This window comes from Protopterus annectens, chromosome 8.part0, assembly GCF_019279795.1.
Source record: "Protopterus annectens isolate FY-2018-M chromosome 8.part0, PAN1.0, whole genome shotgun sequence".
In the NCBI taxonomy this organism is placed as follows: domain Eukaryota; kingdom Metazoa; phylum Chordata; order Ceratodontiformes; family Protopteridae; genus Protopterus; species Protopterus annectens.
In genome coordinates, this window is record NC_056741.1 from 230,532,987 (window position 1) to 230,547,444 (window position 14,458).

At 42.7% G+C, this 14,458-nt stretch overlaps 1 protein-coding gene across 1 annotated transcript in view; it reads left to right on the forward strand.

Moving 5' to 3' along the window:
* The window catches only part of LOC122808719 (transient receptor potential cation channel subfamily V member 5-like), a 917,417-nt gene that overhangs the window by 716,010 nt on the left and 186,949 nt on the right, over positions 1-14,458 (forward strand). Inside the window, exon 8 of the mRNA XM_044079711.1 lies at positions 12,160-12,306. Within this exon, the coding sequence (XP_043935646.1) occupies positions 12,160-12,306 (147 nt within the window). The remainder of the gene's footprint in view (positions 1-12,159; positions 12,307-14,458) is intronic.

Below are 14,458 nucleotides of genomic sequence, written 5' to 3' on the forward strand. Positions count from 1 at the left end.
AGCCCTTATAAAGTATGGCAATGGGCAGTGTACTGGGAGAGTGAGGCCTCAAAATGCTGTATTCTACAAATATACACACTTACAAACTCACACACATTTTCCAGGACTCAGATTAGAACCCCTACCTATATAGTGATTGGTACTACAGTGTTATGCAGTTAACGCATGCACCACAGAACTTATAGGGTGAAGAGTGTCCCACGATACCTATATAGTGAATAACATCACCAGCCCTTGTAGGGTATCGCAGTGGTAGGTGTACTGGGTGGGAAGGGCCTCAAACTACTTTCACCCACATGTTTACACACTCACAAAAACTTTTATACACACTAATGTACATACACACACACAAACACACACACACACACACACACACACACACACACATACACACACACACACACACACACACACACACACACACACACACACACACACACACACACACACGCATGTTTGCCACTACTGAGATCCATAGGTTCATAGGTTCATAAGTGTGTACTAGGCAAATGGCCATGGAGCCTTTACAAGCCTATTTCATGGAAATACAATGGCATCGTGCCACCTGACGATAGTCTCCAGTGTGTCTAATGAATATAGCCACTGGAGTGATCCCCGGGGTGGGATTTCTATTCCCCATTCACTCATCCAGATTTCTCTTGAAGAGGGCCAGTGAAGTGCTCTGCTTGACATGTATGTGAAGTTGGTTCCATAGCGTGGGCAGTCTCTGGGTTATGAACCTTTCCCACCAGCATGTTCTGTTGATTGTGGAAATGAGATTGAGGTCCCTGGGGCATGTGGTGTGGATGGATTGGGTTCTTAGATGCAGCAATCCTGACAGAGCTGGGTCAGACATGCTTTGTAAGTCAGGCAGAGATCACCTGTAAGTAGCCAATATGAGACAGAGAATAGTTGGAGTTATTGGAATTTGTCCATATAGGGCAAGTGTTTAAGGCCTAGGATCCTCTTTGTGGGGTACTTTTGCAACCTCTCCAGTTGTTGCAGGTGTCCAGTGAGGTACATGCCAAATGGGCCATTGTACTCATTGATTGGCCTAATGAGGGGAGAGTATTGGGAGAAAATGATCTCTTACTTCCTGGATGCAACACCCTTAGTAATGAGATGTGCCACATAGAAGGACTTTCTGAACACAGTGGCACTCTGCTGGACAACAGAGAGCTCACTGTCAGCCTGTGTTCCCAGTTCTCTTATAACGACTTCAGTGTTCAGTGGACTACCATCAATGTGGTAATTCATGGGAATCATATTGTTCCCAAAGGGGATGTTGGCACATTTTCTGGCATTAAGCTAAGGTCCAGGGTTCTGACACCAATCATAGGTCTCAGTGAGGCCTTTGTGCAGGATGTCAATATCACATGGGGAGGTAATAATAGCACCCACCTTTCAGTCATCTGCGAACATTGTCAGCCAGAGTCCCTTCATGCTGGGCTGGCCTTCAGAGGTGTAGATCCCGAACACGAAGGGACCCAGGACCAAACCATGTGGGACTCCACTTGTGAATTTTCGGCAGTTTGACATGGAGTCTGCTGCTTTCTCACCATGGGTTCTATCTGTGAGCCAGCTTGCAAGCCACCTAGTGATATAGGGGTTGATGCCTAGCTGAGTGTTTTCTCTATGATTCCTGAGTGGGGAACGGTAACCCAAGGATTAGAAGGGCCGCCTATCTTGTTATTTATTCCATACTGTTACATAGTTATTGCACATGGCACAGAGCTTATAGGGTTGCAGAGTGTCTACAGCTACATCTACAGTGGATGACAACAGTGGGCCTTATAGCAGAGATTAGGACATGTACTGGGTGAGCAACAGCAAAAAATTGCAAAGCCTGCCCCCCAATGGATATGGTTCTCTCCGAAACACACCCCCACTCACAGGATACTGTTCTCACACACACACACACACACACACACACACACACACACACACACACACACACACACACACTTGCCAGGACTGAGATTAGAATCCCTAACTACTACAACTACAGTGTTATGCATTTATCACACATGCCACAGAGCTTATAGGGTGAAGGATGTCCCAAGTTATTTCTAAGGTGAGGAACATCACCGGCCCTTGAAAAGTATGTCAGTGGGTGATGTACTGGGTGAGACAGGCCACAAACTACTTTAACCTACAAATAGTTACACACACAAATACACTCACACACACACACACATTTGCCAGGACTGAGATTAGAACCCCTCCCTAACTAGTTATTTGTACTGTAGCATTACACAATTATCGCACACACCACAGAGCTTGTAAGGCTGTGGGACACCCAAAGGTACTTCTAAGGTGACTGACATCAGCAGGACTGCTAAAGTGGGGCAATAGGAAGTGTACTGGGTGTGAATGCTCTCAAAATCTGTAATCTACAGACACATGCATATTTTTATATTTGCCAGGACTGAGATTAGAACCGCTGCCTAACTAATTATTTATACTATAGTGTAATGCAATTAGCACATGTGCCACAGAGCTTGAAGGGATACAGGCTGCCCAAAGGTACTTCTAAGGTGACTGACATCAGCAGGGCTGCCAAAGTAGGGCAATGGCAAGTGTATGGTGTGAACAGGCTCAAAATCTTTAACCTACAGACATGTACACTTTTACATTTGCCGGGACAGAGATTAGAAGCCCTACCTAAACAGTTATTTGTACTATAGTGTTATGCAGTTATCACATGCACTATAGAGCTTACAGGATTGAGGCCAGTCCAAAGGTATTTCTAAGGTGGATGACATTAGCAATTCTTGTAAAGTAGGGCAATGGGAAGTGTACTGGGTGTGAATGGGCTCAAAATCTTTAACCTACAGACACAGACACTTTTACATTTGGCAGGACTGAGATTAGAACCTCTACCTAGCTAGTTATTTGTAGTATAGTGTTATGCAGTTATCACACATGCCACAGAGCTGGTAGGGCTGCAGACTGCCCAAAGGTACTTCTAAGGTGACTGACATCAGTAGGACTGCTAAACTAGGACAATGGCAAATGTACTGGGTGTGAACAGGCTCAAAATCTTTAACCTACAGACACGCACTTTTACATTTTCCAGGACTGAGATTAGAACCCCTACCTAAATAGCAATTTGTACTATAGTGTTATGGAGTTATCGCACACACCACAGAGCTTACCAGAGGCCACTCCAACAGTACTTTTACAGTGGATCTTGTGAAATAGGGCAATGGGAAGTGTACTGGGTGGGAATGGACTAAAACACTTATTCCTACCCCCCCCCCCACACACACACACACTACCACTGTTATATATACTGGGACTGTGTTGAGAACCCCTACCTATCTAGTTATTTGCATGATAGTGTTACGCAGTTATCACACACGCTATAGAGCCTACAGGACTCACGCCAGTCCAAAGGTACTTCTAAGGTGAATGACATTAGCAGATGTTGTAAAGCAGGGCAATGGGAAGTGTACTGGGTGGGTAAGGCATACACACACACACACACACACACACACACACACACACACACACACACACACACACACACACACACAAAGGTAGGTGATGTGATATTGCACCCCCACCTCAGTACCATCAGACAATGAATCTCATCTTCATTCTGGCAAATGTCAGTGATTACAACTGGTATGCAACTGTCTGCAGCAGGACATCACTCAATGCCATTCAGAGTATCCCTGTGTATGACTCACTCTGTGAGTGTGTGTCTCCCTGTTGGTTTCACTCTGTCACTGTTTATCCCTCTCTTTCCCATGTCTATGTGTGTGTGTGTATACTTGACATATTGTAATATGTTGCCCATATAGATATGTGTGTGTGTATCACACATAACAGATGCAGATATACCACATATGTGCCACCTACAGCTGGCTGTGGATAATTCTGTTTGATAGGTGTGTGTGGAGACAGTTAGGTTTACATAGCTGTGTGTGTGCAAAGACATTTGCACAATACAGAGAGATATATATAGTCCGATGTGGTTTCAGACATGGGCTTCACTTCTGCAAGTGTAGGAGCATGCTCAGTATGACCTTCAATAGTAAGTGTGGAAATACATTTCAGAGATAGTTGTACTCCAGTCCTGGGTGTTGTGTGCTACAGCCATACCTTGCAACCTGTTTGTGGAAGATATCTGGAGATAGGCTGCCAATATGGGGAAACAATGGGCCAAACATGGAGGAGGTACTGTAACTATTTCTCTTATCAATGTATGACTTGCTTGAGTTACAGGATTTGTTTTAGCAGACATTTTCTGACACATGTAATGTTTGATACTGTACTGTATTGTGTCATTACCTAGTGACTGATATAATCAGATCATCAGAGTTATTTACCAGAGAAATATAAGATGGATGATGCACAGACCTATATTATGAGGTAAGGGCTAGCCATTCTTGCACAATCCGGCCAGTTGGGAGGTGTGGCTACAGCCGATTGACTGATGAAGCTTTGTAAAAGGTCCAGCACCTTGGTGATATGCTGGCTGGGGATCTCCTGGTTGTTCAGTAGTCTTCTTACCTGAAAGGTCATATCTTGGTGTGGCCATACCTGTCAACTGTACAGATTCTCACAGATTATCCAGATTCATGCCTCATATATCTTGTCAGTTTCCCTTAACATTGTGGTTTTCTAGCACATTTGTTGCAAATCACTCAGGGTTACAGTCAGGGAATACTGACAGAACATTAGACTTTCAGACTTCACACCCTCCATGACATCCATGATACTACACACCCCCTCTGTTATTCTATTATTTTCTAACATTATGAGAGCCATATTTCAAATGTGTCCCTATAGTTAGGCCTTTATACCACCATTATGTATGGCTTTGTCCAGACTTCTTCCTCTATGAGGTTAAGAGGTATGCTACTAGCATTTAGTGGCATAGCCTTACCATTGCATTTTGTTGATTGTGTTATGTTGGTAGTATGGATCCCCATAACATTCCCAACAAAGGACCTATGGGTGAGGCATGGGCCTTTGCCAGAGGCCTGTAGACCATGTGAGACTGATGAAGGCCATCTGTAGCTAGGCAGTGCATTCTGTTACTCATATGTTCCCAAGCTGCCAGGCAGTGGACCCCCCCTGGGGTGACAAATGGTAAGTGACAGAATGCACTGCTGTGCTACAAGGCATCATACCTCTCTATGTATGTGAGACAGACATCTGGACAAAGCCATGAGTAGTTGGGTGACAAAGGCCTAAATGGGTCTACTTTATTCCCACGAAAGCCGAATCGGTTGAATACTATTTGCGTAACACATAATGAGCGAAACATGAGTACATCGAACGCACTAAACCGTGAAAGTGGAAATATCTAATTCACATAGTTGGCCCGTCTGCAGAATAGCTCCGTAAGGTAAGTGTGCGATAGTTACAGACCTTAGGGTTAGGGTGCAGGTTAAGGTAAGTCCATAGATAGGTAATGTATGTAAGGTTTAGTGTAGGGTTTTGTTAAGTGTATGTGTGTGGAATGTTTAGTTTGTTTGGGTATAGCTCAGTAGGGTAAGTGTGCGGTAGTTATGGACCTTAGGGTTAGCGAGGGGTTAAGGATAGTGCATAGATAGTTGTGTATGTAGGGTTTAGTGTAGGGTTAGAAGCAGGGTTTTGGTGCTTTACTTTAGGGTTAGAAGTAAGGTTTTGTTTAGTGTGTGTATGTGTTGTTTTTTACTGTGTTTCAGTAGGTAGTATGTTGTGGGCGGTGCAGTTGGCAAAATATGAGAGATCGAGATTTCGAATTTCAGGGTTTAGTGCATTCGACATATTCTTGTTTCGCTCGTTATGGTTCACGCGAGTTGTATTTGACTGATTCGGCTTTCGTGGGAATAAAGTAGACCCGGCCTAAATATATGGACCATTGTAACTATTGGCCTTACAAACCTGGAAGGGTGCTACAATAACAGATTTTGCATTAGCATGCATTTTTCTATAGAGTATGAAGTCTGAGACACTACAATCCATCAATATTTTCTGACTTTAGATTTTCGTGGTTTGACAATGATTTGCCAGTCAACCGCTATTTCAGAATAATGACACCACAAATATGATGCAAACCTGTGTGCATTCTGCAAAAGGTTTGTACAGTTGTGAGGTATGGTAGGCACTATGTAGGTTACTCCAACCTGTGTACTGTTCATATGTGTGGCCCCCTGTACGTGACCTGTCCAGCTTCCCGGCAGTAATGGATATTGACATCTGGACAGTGTGTACAACTCCCACCATACATGTAGCTGACATGCAAAATAGTTAGCACTGCATTTCATGGAATATAGCCCTGTCTACCACAGTACTATACCTATGCCACTAGAACACAACAGCCATGAGAAGTTACTGGCCACATCCTGACAGTATTCCCACACATATATATAGATCTCATTGATTGCTATTGTGGACATGCACAACAAGTTATCATGTTGATTGGGACAGCCAGCCCTGTGTGTGCTGTGCTGTTACCCCTACCTTACTACATGTTACTGCATTTCTATGTAAATATGGGGGGGGGGGGTGGGGGACATTACACACATTTACAGCTGAGTGTGGCTTTGCTGCTTACATTTTTTTATATTTTTAACATTGTATATTGCCTTGAGTGGAGAATAGAAGAAGAGAATATCAGAGAGATTGTAATGCCGATTGTATGCCACAATTGACTTCTTACCTTCTTTTTCTTCAGAGTTTTGCAAGGCCCTGCAAATTGCTGTGCTGTGATGTGTAGTAGTGTGGGGTCTGTAGGTCATTGTCACCATTTGTTGTGTGCCTTTGCCAGACATTTTTTTTTTTCTTCTCTGCTGACTTGCTGTGTGAGTCTGGGGGTGAATATGGGATCCCCACATTGATATCCATGCATGTGACCTATGACCCCCCCCAGTTGACTCCCACATATACTGCAGTGGGATTTGTCACATTAAATGATACTGAATAGTGTGGGGAAGCCAGTATTGTGCAGACATTTCCTGGTGTCCCACATAGCTGTCAGTTGTCTGCTGCTATCCCAGTAGGCCACCCCATTCCCTTGCATGCATGCATGCATTACCATAGATATGTTACCAAAACATAGTAATCCATTCATTTATTGTTAAGAAGACTGACTTACCTTGTGCCTGTGGCAGTTGTGAGGATGGTGCTTGAGGGCTGCCTATGTTGGATGCACACAGTACACTGCCTATACATGGTAAGTTATAAGTAATGTGATGTGTGTGTCATCCATTTTACTGTGTGTGTGTGTGTGTGTGTGTGAGTCAGAGAGAGGTGTCAGTCACTGGGTCCCTACAGTGTCAGCATGTGTGCTATGCGTTGCCTCTTTGCCAAGTCCTGGGCATACTGGGCATGCCTCCATCTGCCTACAGGAGCAGGCTCAGGGGCTTCCTCTTCTGAGTCCCTCTGTGTCTGTGGGGATGTTGGCAATGGTGGGGGTCTGTGTAGCCCTTCCCTGTGCTGTTCCTGCTGCAGCTGTTTCCGCAGGATCATATTGCGTAGCATGGCACATATTATGAACGTGTGCGCACATGTGGCTGGAGGGTACTGCAAGGCTCCACCAGATATGTCAAGGCCATGTAAATGTGACTTGAGCATCCCAAACACATGCTGTATAATGATCCTGGTTTGTGCATCTGCCTCATTATGGCATACTTGAGTGGGTTTGCGTGCATTTCTGATGGGTGTCATCATCCATGGCTCCAGTGCATAGCCAGCATAACCCACCAGATAGTTATACGGGATGTTCCCACAGGCAAATGCGTGGTACAGCTGTGATGTCGTGATAGCTTCCGGGGCTGCCAGCGCACACATTCATGATAATGCCCTAGGCATTGCACATAACCTGGCAGTTGATGGAGGGGAAGCTCTTGTGGTTTATGTAGACCCTACCCTGTTCACCGGGTGGTGCTTTGATGTGGATGTGTGTGCAGTCTATCACAACCAGTACCTCCGGGTATTCTGCCACACAGTGGAAGAGATGCATATTGCTGTTCCTCTCCTCAGGGGTGTTGGGGAAGTAAATGTGCTCACCGGCATGTGGTAGGATGGCATCTAGGAACTGGTGGAGTACCCTGGATGCGGATGCCTGTGAGACCCCATAATGTCCCCAGTATGTCTTTAGAAAGTACCTGCAGCTAGTATTCTTAAGGCTACACATACCTTGGTATCCACTGGGATGGATTCCCTTCTATTGGCTGTGGGTCTGAGTTGAGGCCGGCACAGCTCAATGATTTGCTGCAGTATGTCTCTGTCCACCCTGCAGTGCTTTACTATCTCCAGATCATGTAGCCCCTGGTAAGTTACCCTGGGTCTGAACACTCTTCTCCTCCTCCTCAGTCTGTGGTGGTTGTCAGCACTGTCCTCCTCACTGCCCTCAGCCTCTAGCACATACTGATTGATCAAAGTAATGGCAGACCCTAACATGTTTTTGGTTACAATTCCCTCATATGTGTACACCAATGGCGCAGAGTTTGTGGGAAAAATCAGACTGTAAGGTGTTTGCATATTTTATGCTGTTGTGCTGCAGATGTTGCCTGTATGATTGGATGACTATGATGCATTCCACCTGCCAGCTATGTTATTTGTACTTGATTGCTTGTATTCTGCTATTTCCCTTTTTTCCCTTCCCATTTCCAGCCCATTTAAGCCCCAAGGCATGTTGCGCAAACCTTGTGGCCAAATGTAAACAGCCTGCTATTTCCAAGGGTTTTTTTTGTTTGTTTTGTTTTAGACCCAGTGCGTGCCATACAAACCCATTTACCTAACGTAAATAATGACAAATGGCTCTCCCCTGGACATGAATACACTCTTTATTTCATGGAATAAGTCAATACAACCTCAAACACACCCCCTTGCTTAGCTGTGCTAAGCTAAGCTCATCTGGGAGCCGTGGCGCTCCAATGTGCTTACACCAACATGACACTCTCCCTTTTCATGTCTGCTGCTCCTCCTGCTTAGACCACTGCCTTATAGCACCTACACGATTAGGTGCAGTTTGGCACTTTGCTTCTTTTTGTGATTCAGTAAATTTCTCTCATCATCATTCCCCACTGTCTTAGTCCTTAGTTACAGCACTACCCCAGAGTCTTTCCTTTTATCAACCACTGTTCCCTGCTATTGTTTTGATTCTGCATACCATAGAATATAATTGCAAAATACAGATTTAACTTAAAATTGCCTTTTCACATTTCCTTTTATTTCTGGCACGACCCCATTTGCCCGCCACTGCCCTATGCTTAAACGGCCGAGACTGGCCAAAAAAACACTTTTATTTTTATAATTTTGCAACACTTTTCCATGACAGTGACCATATATTTGGCCATTGGCATGCCTAAGAATTAGAATACATGCTTTAGTTTGAGCTGTCATGCCTCCGTTTTGATTTTTGCAGAAATGTATTCGGCTAGTAGCCAAATACATTTCTGCATGCTACACTATTCTGCCATGGATGCCTGACTGCTTACTGTATCACTAATTGACCTCATTTGCAAGGTTTTCAACAGCAAATGAGGTCATTAGCATAATACAGTCGTATCCGTGTCAGAATAGTGTTGCCAGGCTTGTGCACGGCCCCAGGCTTGTTTACTGGACCGCTCTGTGGCCATATTACATGCAGGAATGGCTACATTATTCCTGCACAGAAATTTTAGCTTATTGAATCCTGGGGCTTCTCTTTAAGTAAAGTAAGTTATTTGGTTACATACAGTAAATTTATTTTTTTAATCAAAGAACCACAAGAAAGCATCCATTTCATACATGTGTGCATCAAAACCACTAGTACTTTTATGTAGAAATTATGAACAAATGCAAGCTGCTGTAAATATAAATTATGGTGTGATAGCAATAACAGTGGCAGTTAAAAGTCTTTAAACTATTCTGAAATCTTCTTCTTTTGACTTTTCTCGGTTAGGGGTCGCCACAGCGGATCACCTGTCTGCTCATGATTGGCAGTGGAGTTTTACGGTGTCGAGTTGCCACCCAACCTTCCACAGAAGGCACTCACACCTAGGGCCAATTTAGAGTGTCCAGTCCACCTACAGCATGTCTTTAGAATGTGGGAGGAAACCGGAGCACCCGGTGGAAACCCACATGACCACAGGGAGGACATGCAGACTCCGCACAGAAGGCACCCCAGCTGAGAATCGAACCGGACAACCTCTTGCTGTGAGGCGGCAATGCTAACCGCTGCACCACCATGGCCGCCCCCTTTAAACTATTCTGAAATATTATGATCAATTAAAGGGTTAATACTAGCAACTTGCTTTAATAAAAACATTTAATCACTGGAGAATAAGCAGTTCATAATGTTAGTAATGGTTTGAGCAGCTCATTCAGTTCTTCAACATGATAATGATTTGTGTCTCTTCCAAACTTAGTTAAAGTGAACTATCTCCATAAATGTCTGCTACTTGAATTTTAGCCCGCAGAAACATCCTTTATTTCTGCAGTTCTTAAAATATATCAATCTAGGTTTAGTACATGGTAGAACGATGGCTCATTTGAAAAGTTATATGGCTTCTTAAGACCATCTGCATTTTGTTTAAATATTCTTCATGTGACTGCATAGATATTTAAGTGTTTACTTCCATATCCAAAAACATGCTGCTTGATTGTCTCTGTATTAATATGTTCTATTTACCTTTGTTCTTTTGGCCTGTGTGAAGATAGGTGAAGGCTACCAGCCTAGCCAGATAGAAATTTATAGATAATTCTGTCATTTGTAACTATTAGTGTAAGCCACATGCTTGTTCTCTTAAATGTGAAAAGACTGCATTGGATATTAAACTGCAAAAATGTAACAACAGTGCACTCTGCTGTAAGAAAGCTAAGTCAAGCATTTCATGACTGTCTTTGATGTCAAAATTTAGAGCTGATATGTCTAGAGGCGGACATCCTGCCTATTGTTTTAAGACCAGAGTATTTGCATGTATAATTGTCCTTTATTGCTCTGGTGTCTGACCAGGTGTAAAGAATGCAAATGTGGTTTCTGTTAGCCTGGAAACACCAGATAAGTGTGAAGAATGATGTCATGTGAAGCAGCTCGTTGTTATCAATTTAAAGAGAGAGAATCAGAGAGCTCAAAGCATTTGTCTTGAGAACATTCAACTCACCACTCTGTCTGTTCTATATGTAAGTTATTTAGAACTGTGTTTTCTCTTAAATATAGCTAGGAAATAGGAAGATTAGACTAGTTTGTTTTTCTGTGATATCAGAATTTTCTACAGTATTATTTTAAGTATTTCTCTGTGATCTCTGAACTCTTGACTAGCACTGTGTAGTAAGAAGTATTGTCTTGTGTTTTTATTATTTATTATTAAATATTTTTAAACCTTTCAACTGTGGCTGTTTTATGTAGAGGTAATTTAAGCTCTAGAGTACATTGCATGTATATATTGATACTGTACCATGTCACTGTAATAAGCCTTGACTGTTCAGTCACACTTACCATTTGGATAATAATATTGCACAGTAATAATTGAACACCCTTTCAGAAGAGCCTTTGTGCAGCTGATATTAGTGGGTGATGGCAGCTGGTACTACCTTTTAGACTGGGCAGAAAAGGGGCACAGCTGGAAAACCTGTGCCAGCCTTCCTCAGGAGTGTCTGTGTGGTTGTACATAACTCTTATCTCAAAGTGTATGTGTGTCAGCTACATGGGCAGGGACATGAAGCACAGGTTGGACAGAGAGGGTGCTGAAGGCTTTAGCTTGCACACTAGGCTGAGATCTGGACCCTACAGCTGTGCCAGTGGGGAGTCTTATTGGGGACCTGGAGAGAAAGGGAGAAAACCAGCCACAGACTGACTGTGATCTCTGTGTACTGTTAAAGGAAATTGTACTTTACTGTGAGTGTATTTATTATCCTTTCCCCTATATGGATTCCCCTCACTGGTGTTAGTGGTTTGGATTGAGGCTCCTTGATTGCTTGGCCAGTGCACGGGTGTCAAAGCCTGGCTCATGGCTGAAAAGGGTTTACAGACCAGCAGCTCATTTACATGGAATTATACAGTGGTATCCTATAAAATATCAGTTGGTATTTTAAAATATATCAATACTTAGTCTTTCAGTACTGCTACATTAATATATTCAGTAATAAGTACATCTATTGTTATTGTAGCCTGAGTGTTGCACAAAATACCAGAAGAATATTACATCATTTCCCTATCTTTTCTCCCTCAAGATGTTTCAACATTTATTGCAGAAGATGAAACAGGTCCAGTGGTCATATGGATCATTGAATTCCACCCTTTATGACATCACAGAAATAGACACTTGTGGGCATGACTTCTCTGTTTTGGAGCTAGTTCTAACAACTGAAAAGAAGGAGGTGAGTCTAAGAAAACAGTCAAATGAAATATGAAACAGTGAGGTACAATGAAATATCAGCTACAATATTAAAACACCCTCTCTTCTAAAACTGGAAAAATTTCCTAAAATTTTAAATCAAGACCTGCATATTTTTCAGCCTATACTATTATTCATGATTTAATTTCTTTTATTGTAATGCCTTAGCCATTTCAATATATTTTCCAGTTTTTGCTGCTGTCTGCTAAGCTTCTGAACAGCTTTCTTGAAAAATATGGTGAAATGACCAGCAAATGCAATTATATACATGCATTATTGAAATGAGACTGAATGGCCCACTGAGAGACTCTCATGGCTTCTGATCATAATGGCTAACATACCCACACTGCCACCATGTTTTTGAGTTCAGAAAGTAAGTCAGGGTAAGAAAAACTGCCCACGTCCCATTACAGGACTGTCATGTGTCATGCGGGACCTGGCATAAGTCAGCTTTAGTACAGTTGCTACCATGAGGCCTGTTGGTTTTACCCATCCTGGATACTGCTGTTTGAAAGGCTGATATATCTGGGGGGAAAATGCACGCATGGCAAAAAGTTGTGAAATGCATACCTGTGATAGTTTTAACTGGGACTTCACAAGATTGGCTATTATTCCCAGTAAACAGAAAAAAAAAATAGCAGAGACTCCATCAAGATGGTATGAGCATGAACTGATGAACTAGTGGAGATCTAGTGACATATATATCTGAACATCTTATTCCTCTGACAAATTTGAATATCCCATACTATAGGGATGCATTCAGTCAGTATCCTAGGGCTAAGATGAGATTAAATGGAGGAGTCCATAACTTGTAATGATTGTCTTTCGATCAGAATCACAAGTGTCTTCTGGACTTCCTGTCCATCTCTATGTGAATGTAGGTAACTTGAAGGTCTATACAGTGCATTCAATTTCCTTCTGATAAGCACAGAAGGATGGACTCCATTAAGACAATCTTAAAAAAATTGCTTAGAGCTGAATTGGTTTAGACCACAGAGATCCAGTATTGACCTGATTTTTTTAAGGGAGGCAGCAATAAGAATGTGGAATAATATTCTATTCCTGGACCCTTCTGTAGAAGGTTAGACACCTTGACACCTCTTTCAGTGCTACATTTTTACAGATGAGTCAGATAACTAGTAAGGATAATGAGGGGGTAAATGGATGGGATTGAAAGTGGATTATACACCCTGCATATATGAGTGCCCTTATCCATCTGTAATTTGTGATGTTAGTCAGGCTGACAGAGGAAGGCAGAACTGTCACCCAAGCATCTCCACAGTGCGGTGTCAAGTATGGTGTCAGGACTGCTGCAGTCTACACACAGAAGGACCATGACCTTACAGAAATGCTAAAACTCCTGACTCTTGTCCCATGAACCTGTTGGAAGTTAATCTAGTTATTGCTTTTGTCCCAGTGACTTGCTGTTAAAGTGTTGGCTGTGTGCCACAGCAAAGCCACATCTAGTACTAGATTCTTCACATGCTAGAAAAAGTATGCTATGGAGGTTGGAAACTGAGAACCCTAACTCTCAGGTTTTGTCCTGCTTCTGCAATATTCCAGTAACTTGTTAACTGCTTTTCCAAATATTTGGGGTTCAGAGGCAGAACAATTTAAAAAAGCAACCTTGGTGGTCTTGGGAATATAGTCATTATGAGTTACACATGGTGGCAAATGACCCACAAGTCTTGCAATTCTTTCTGTAGCATTATAAAAAATATGCACCAAAAGCCTTCTCATGTAGGAGGTGGTCATGTTTTGGAATACAAGCTTAATTTTTAAAGGATCACTTGGCAACCCTATGCATACTGTAGATAATGTGGTAGAAGGTTAAATGTACTGATCAAATTTATCAATTGCTTGTATTTCTTATGTGTTGGATGGACAACAGGGCTATGAGGAATGGAGACATTTTCATAGGTTCATAGGTTCATAGGATGATACTAGACTACTGGCCCGGAGGCCGTTATAAGCCTAGCCAAGAATTTCACCCATGTTCCCACAAAGTCAGCACCTGTTTTCCCTGTCCTACAGGGACACAGGTGGGATCCCAGGGGGTATATTTTCTGTTTCCCATCCAGTCATCCAGGTTCCTCTTAAAGAGATCTAGTGAGATACTCTGCCTGACATGAAGA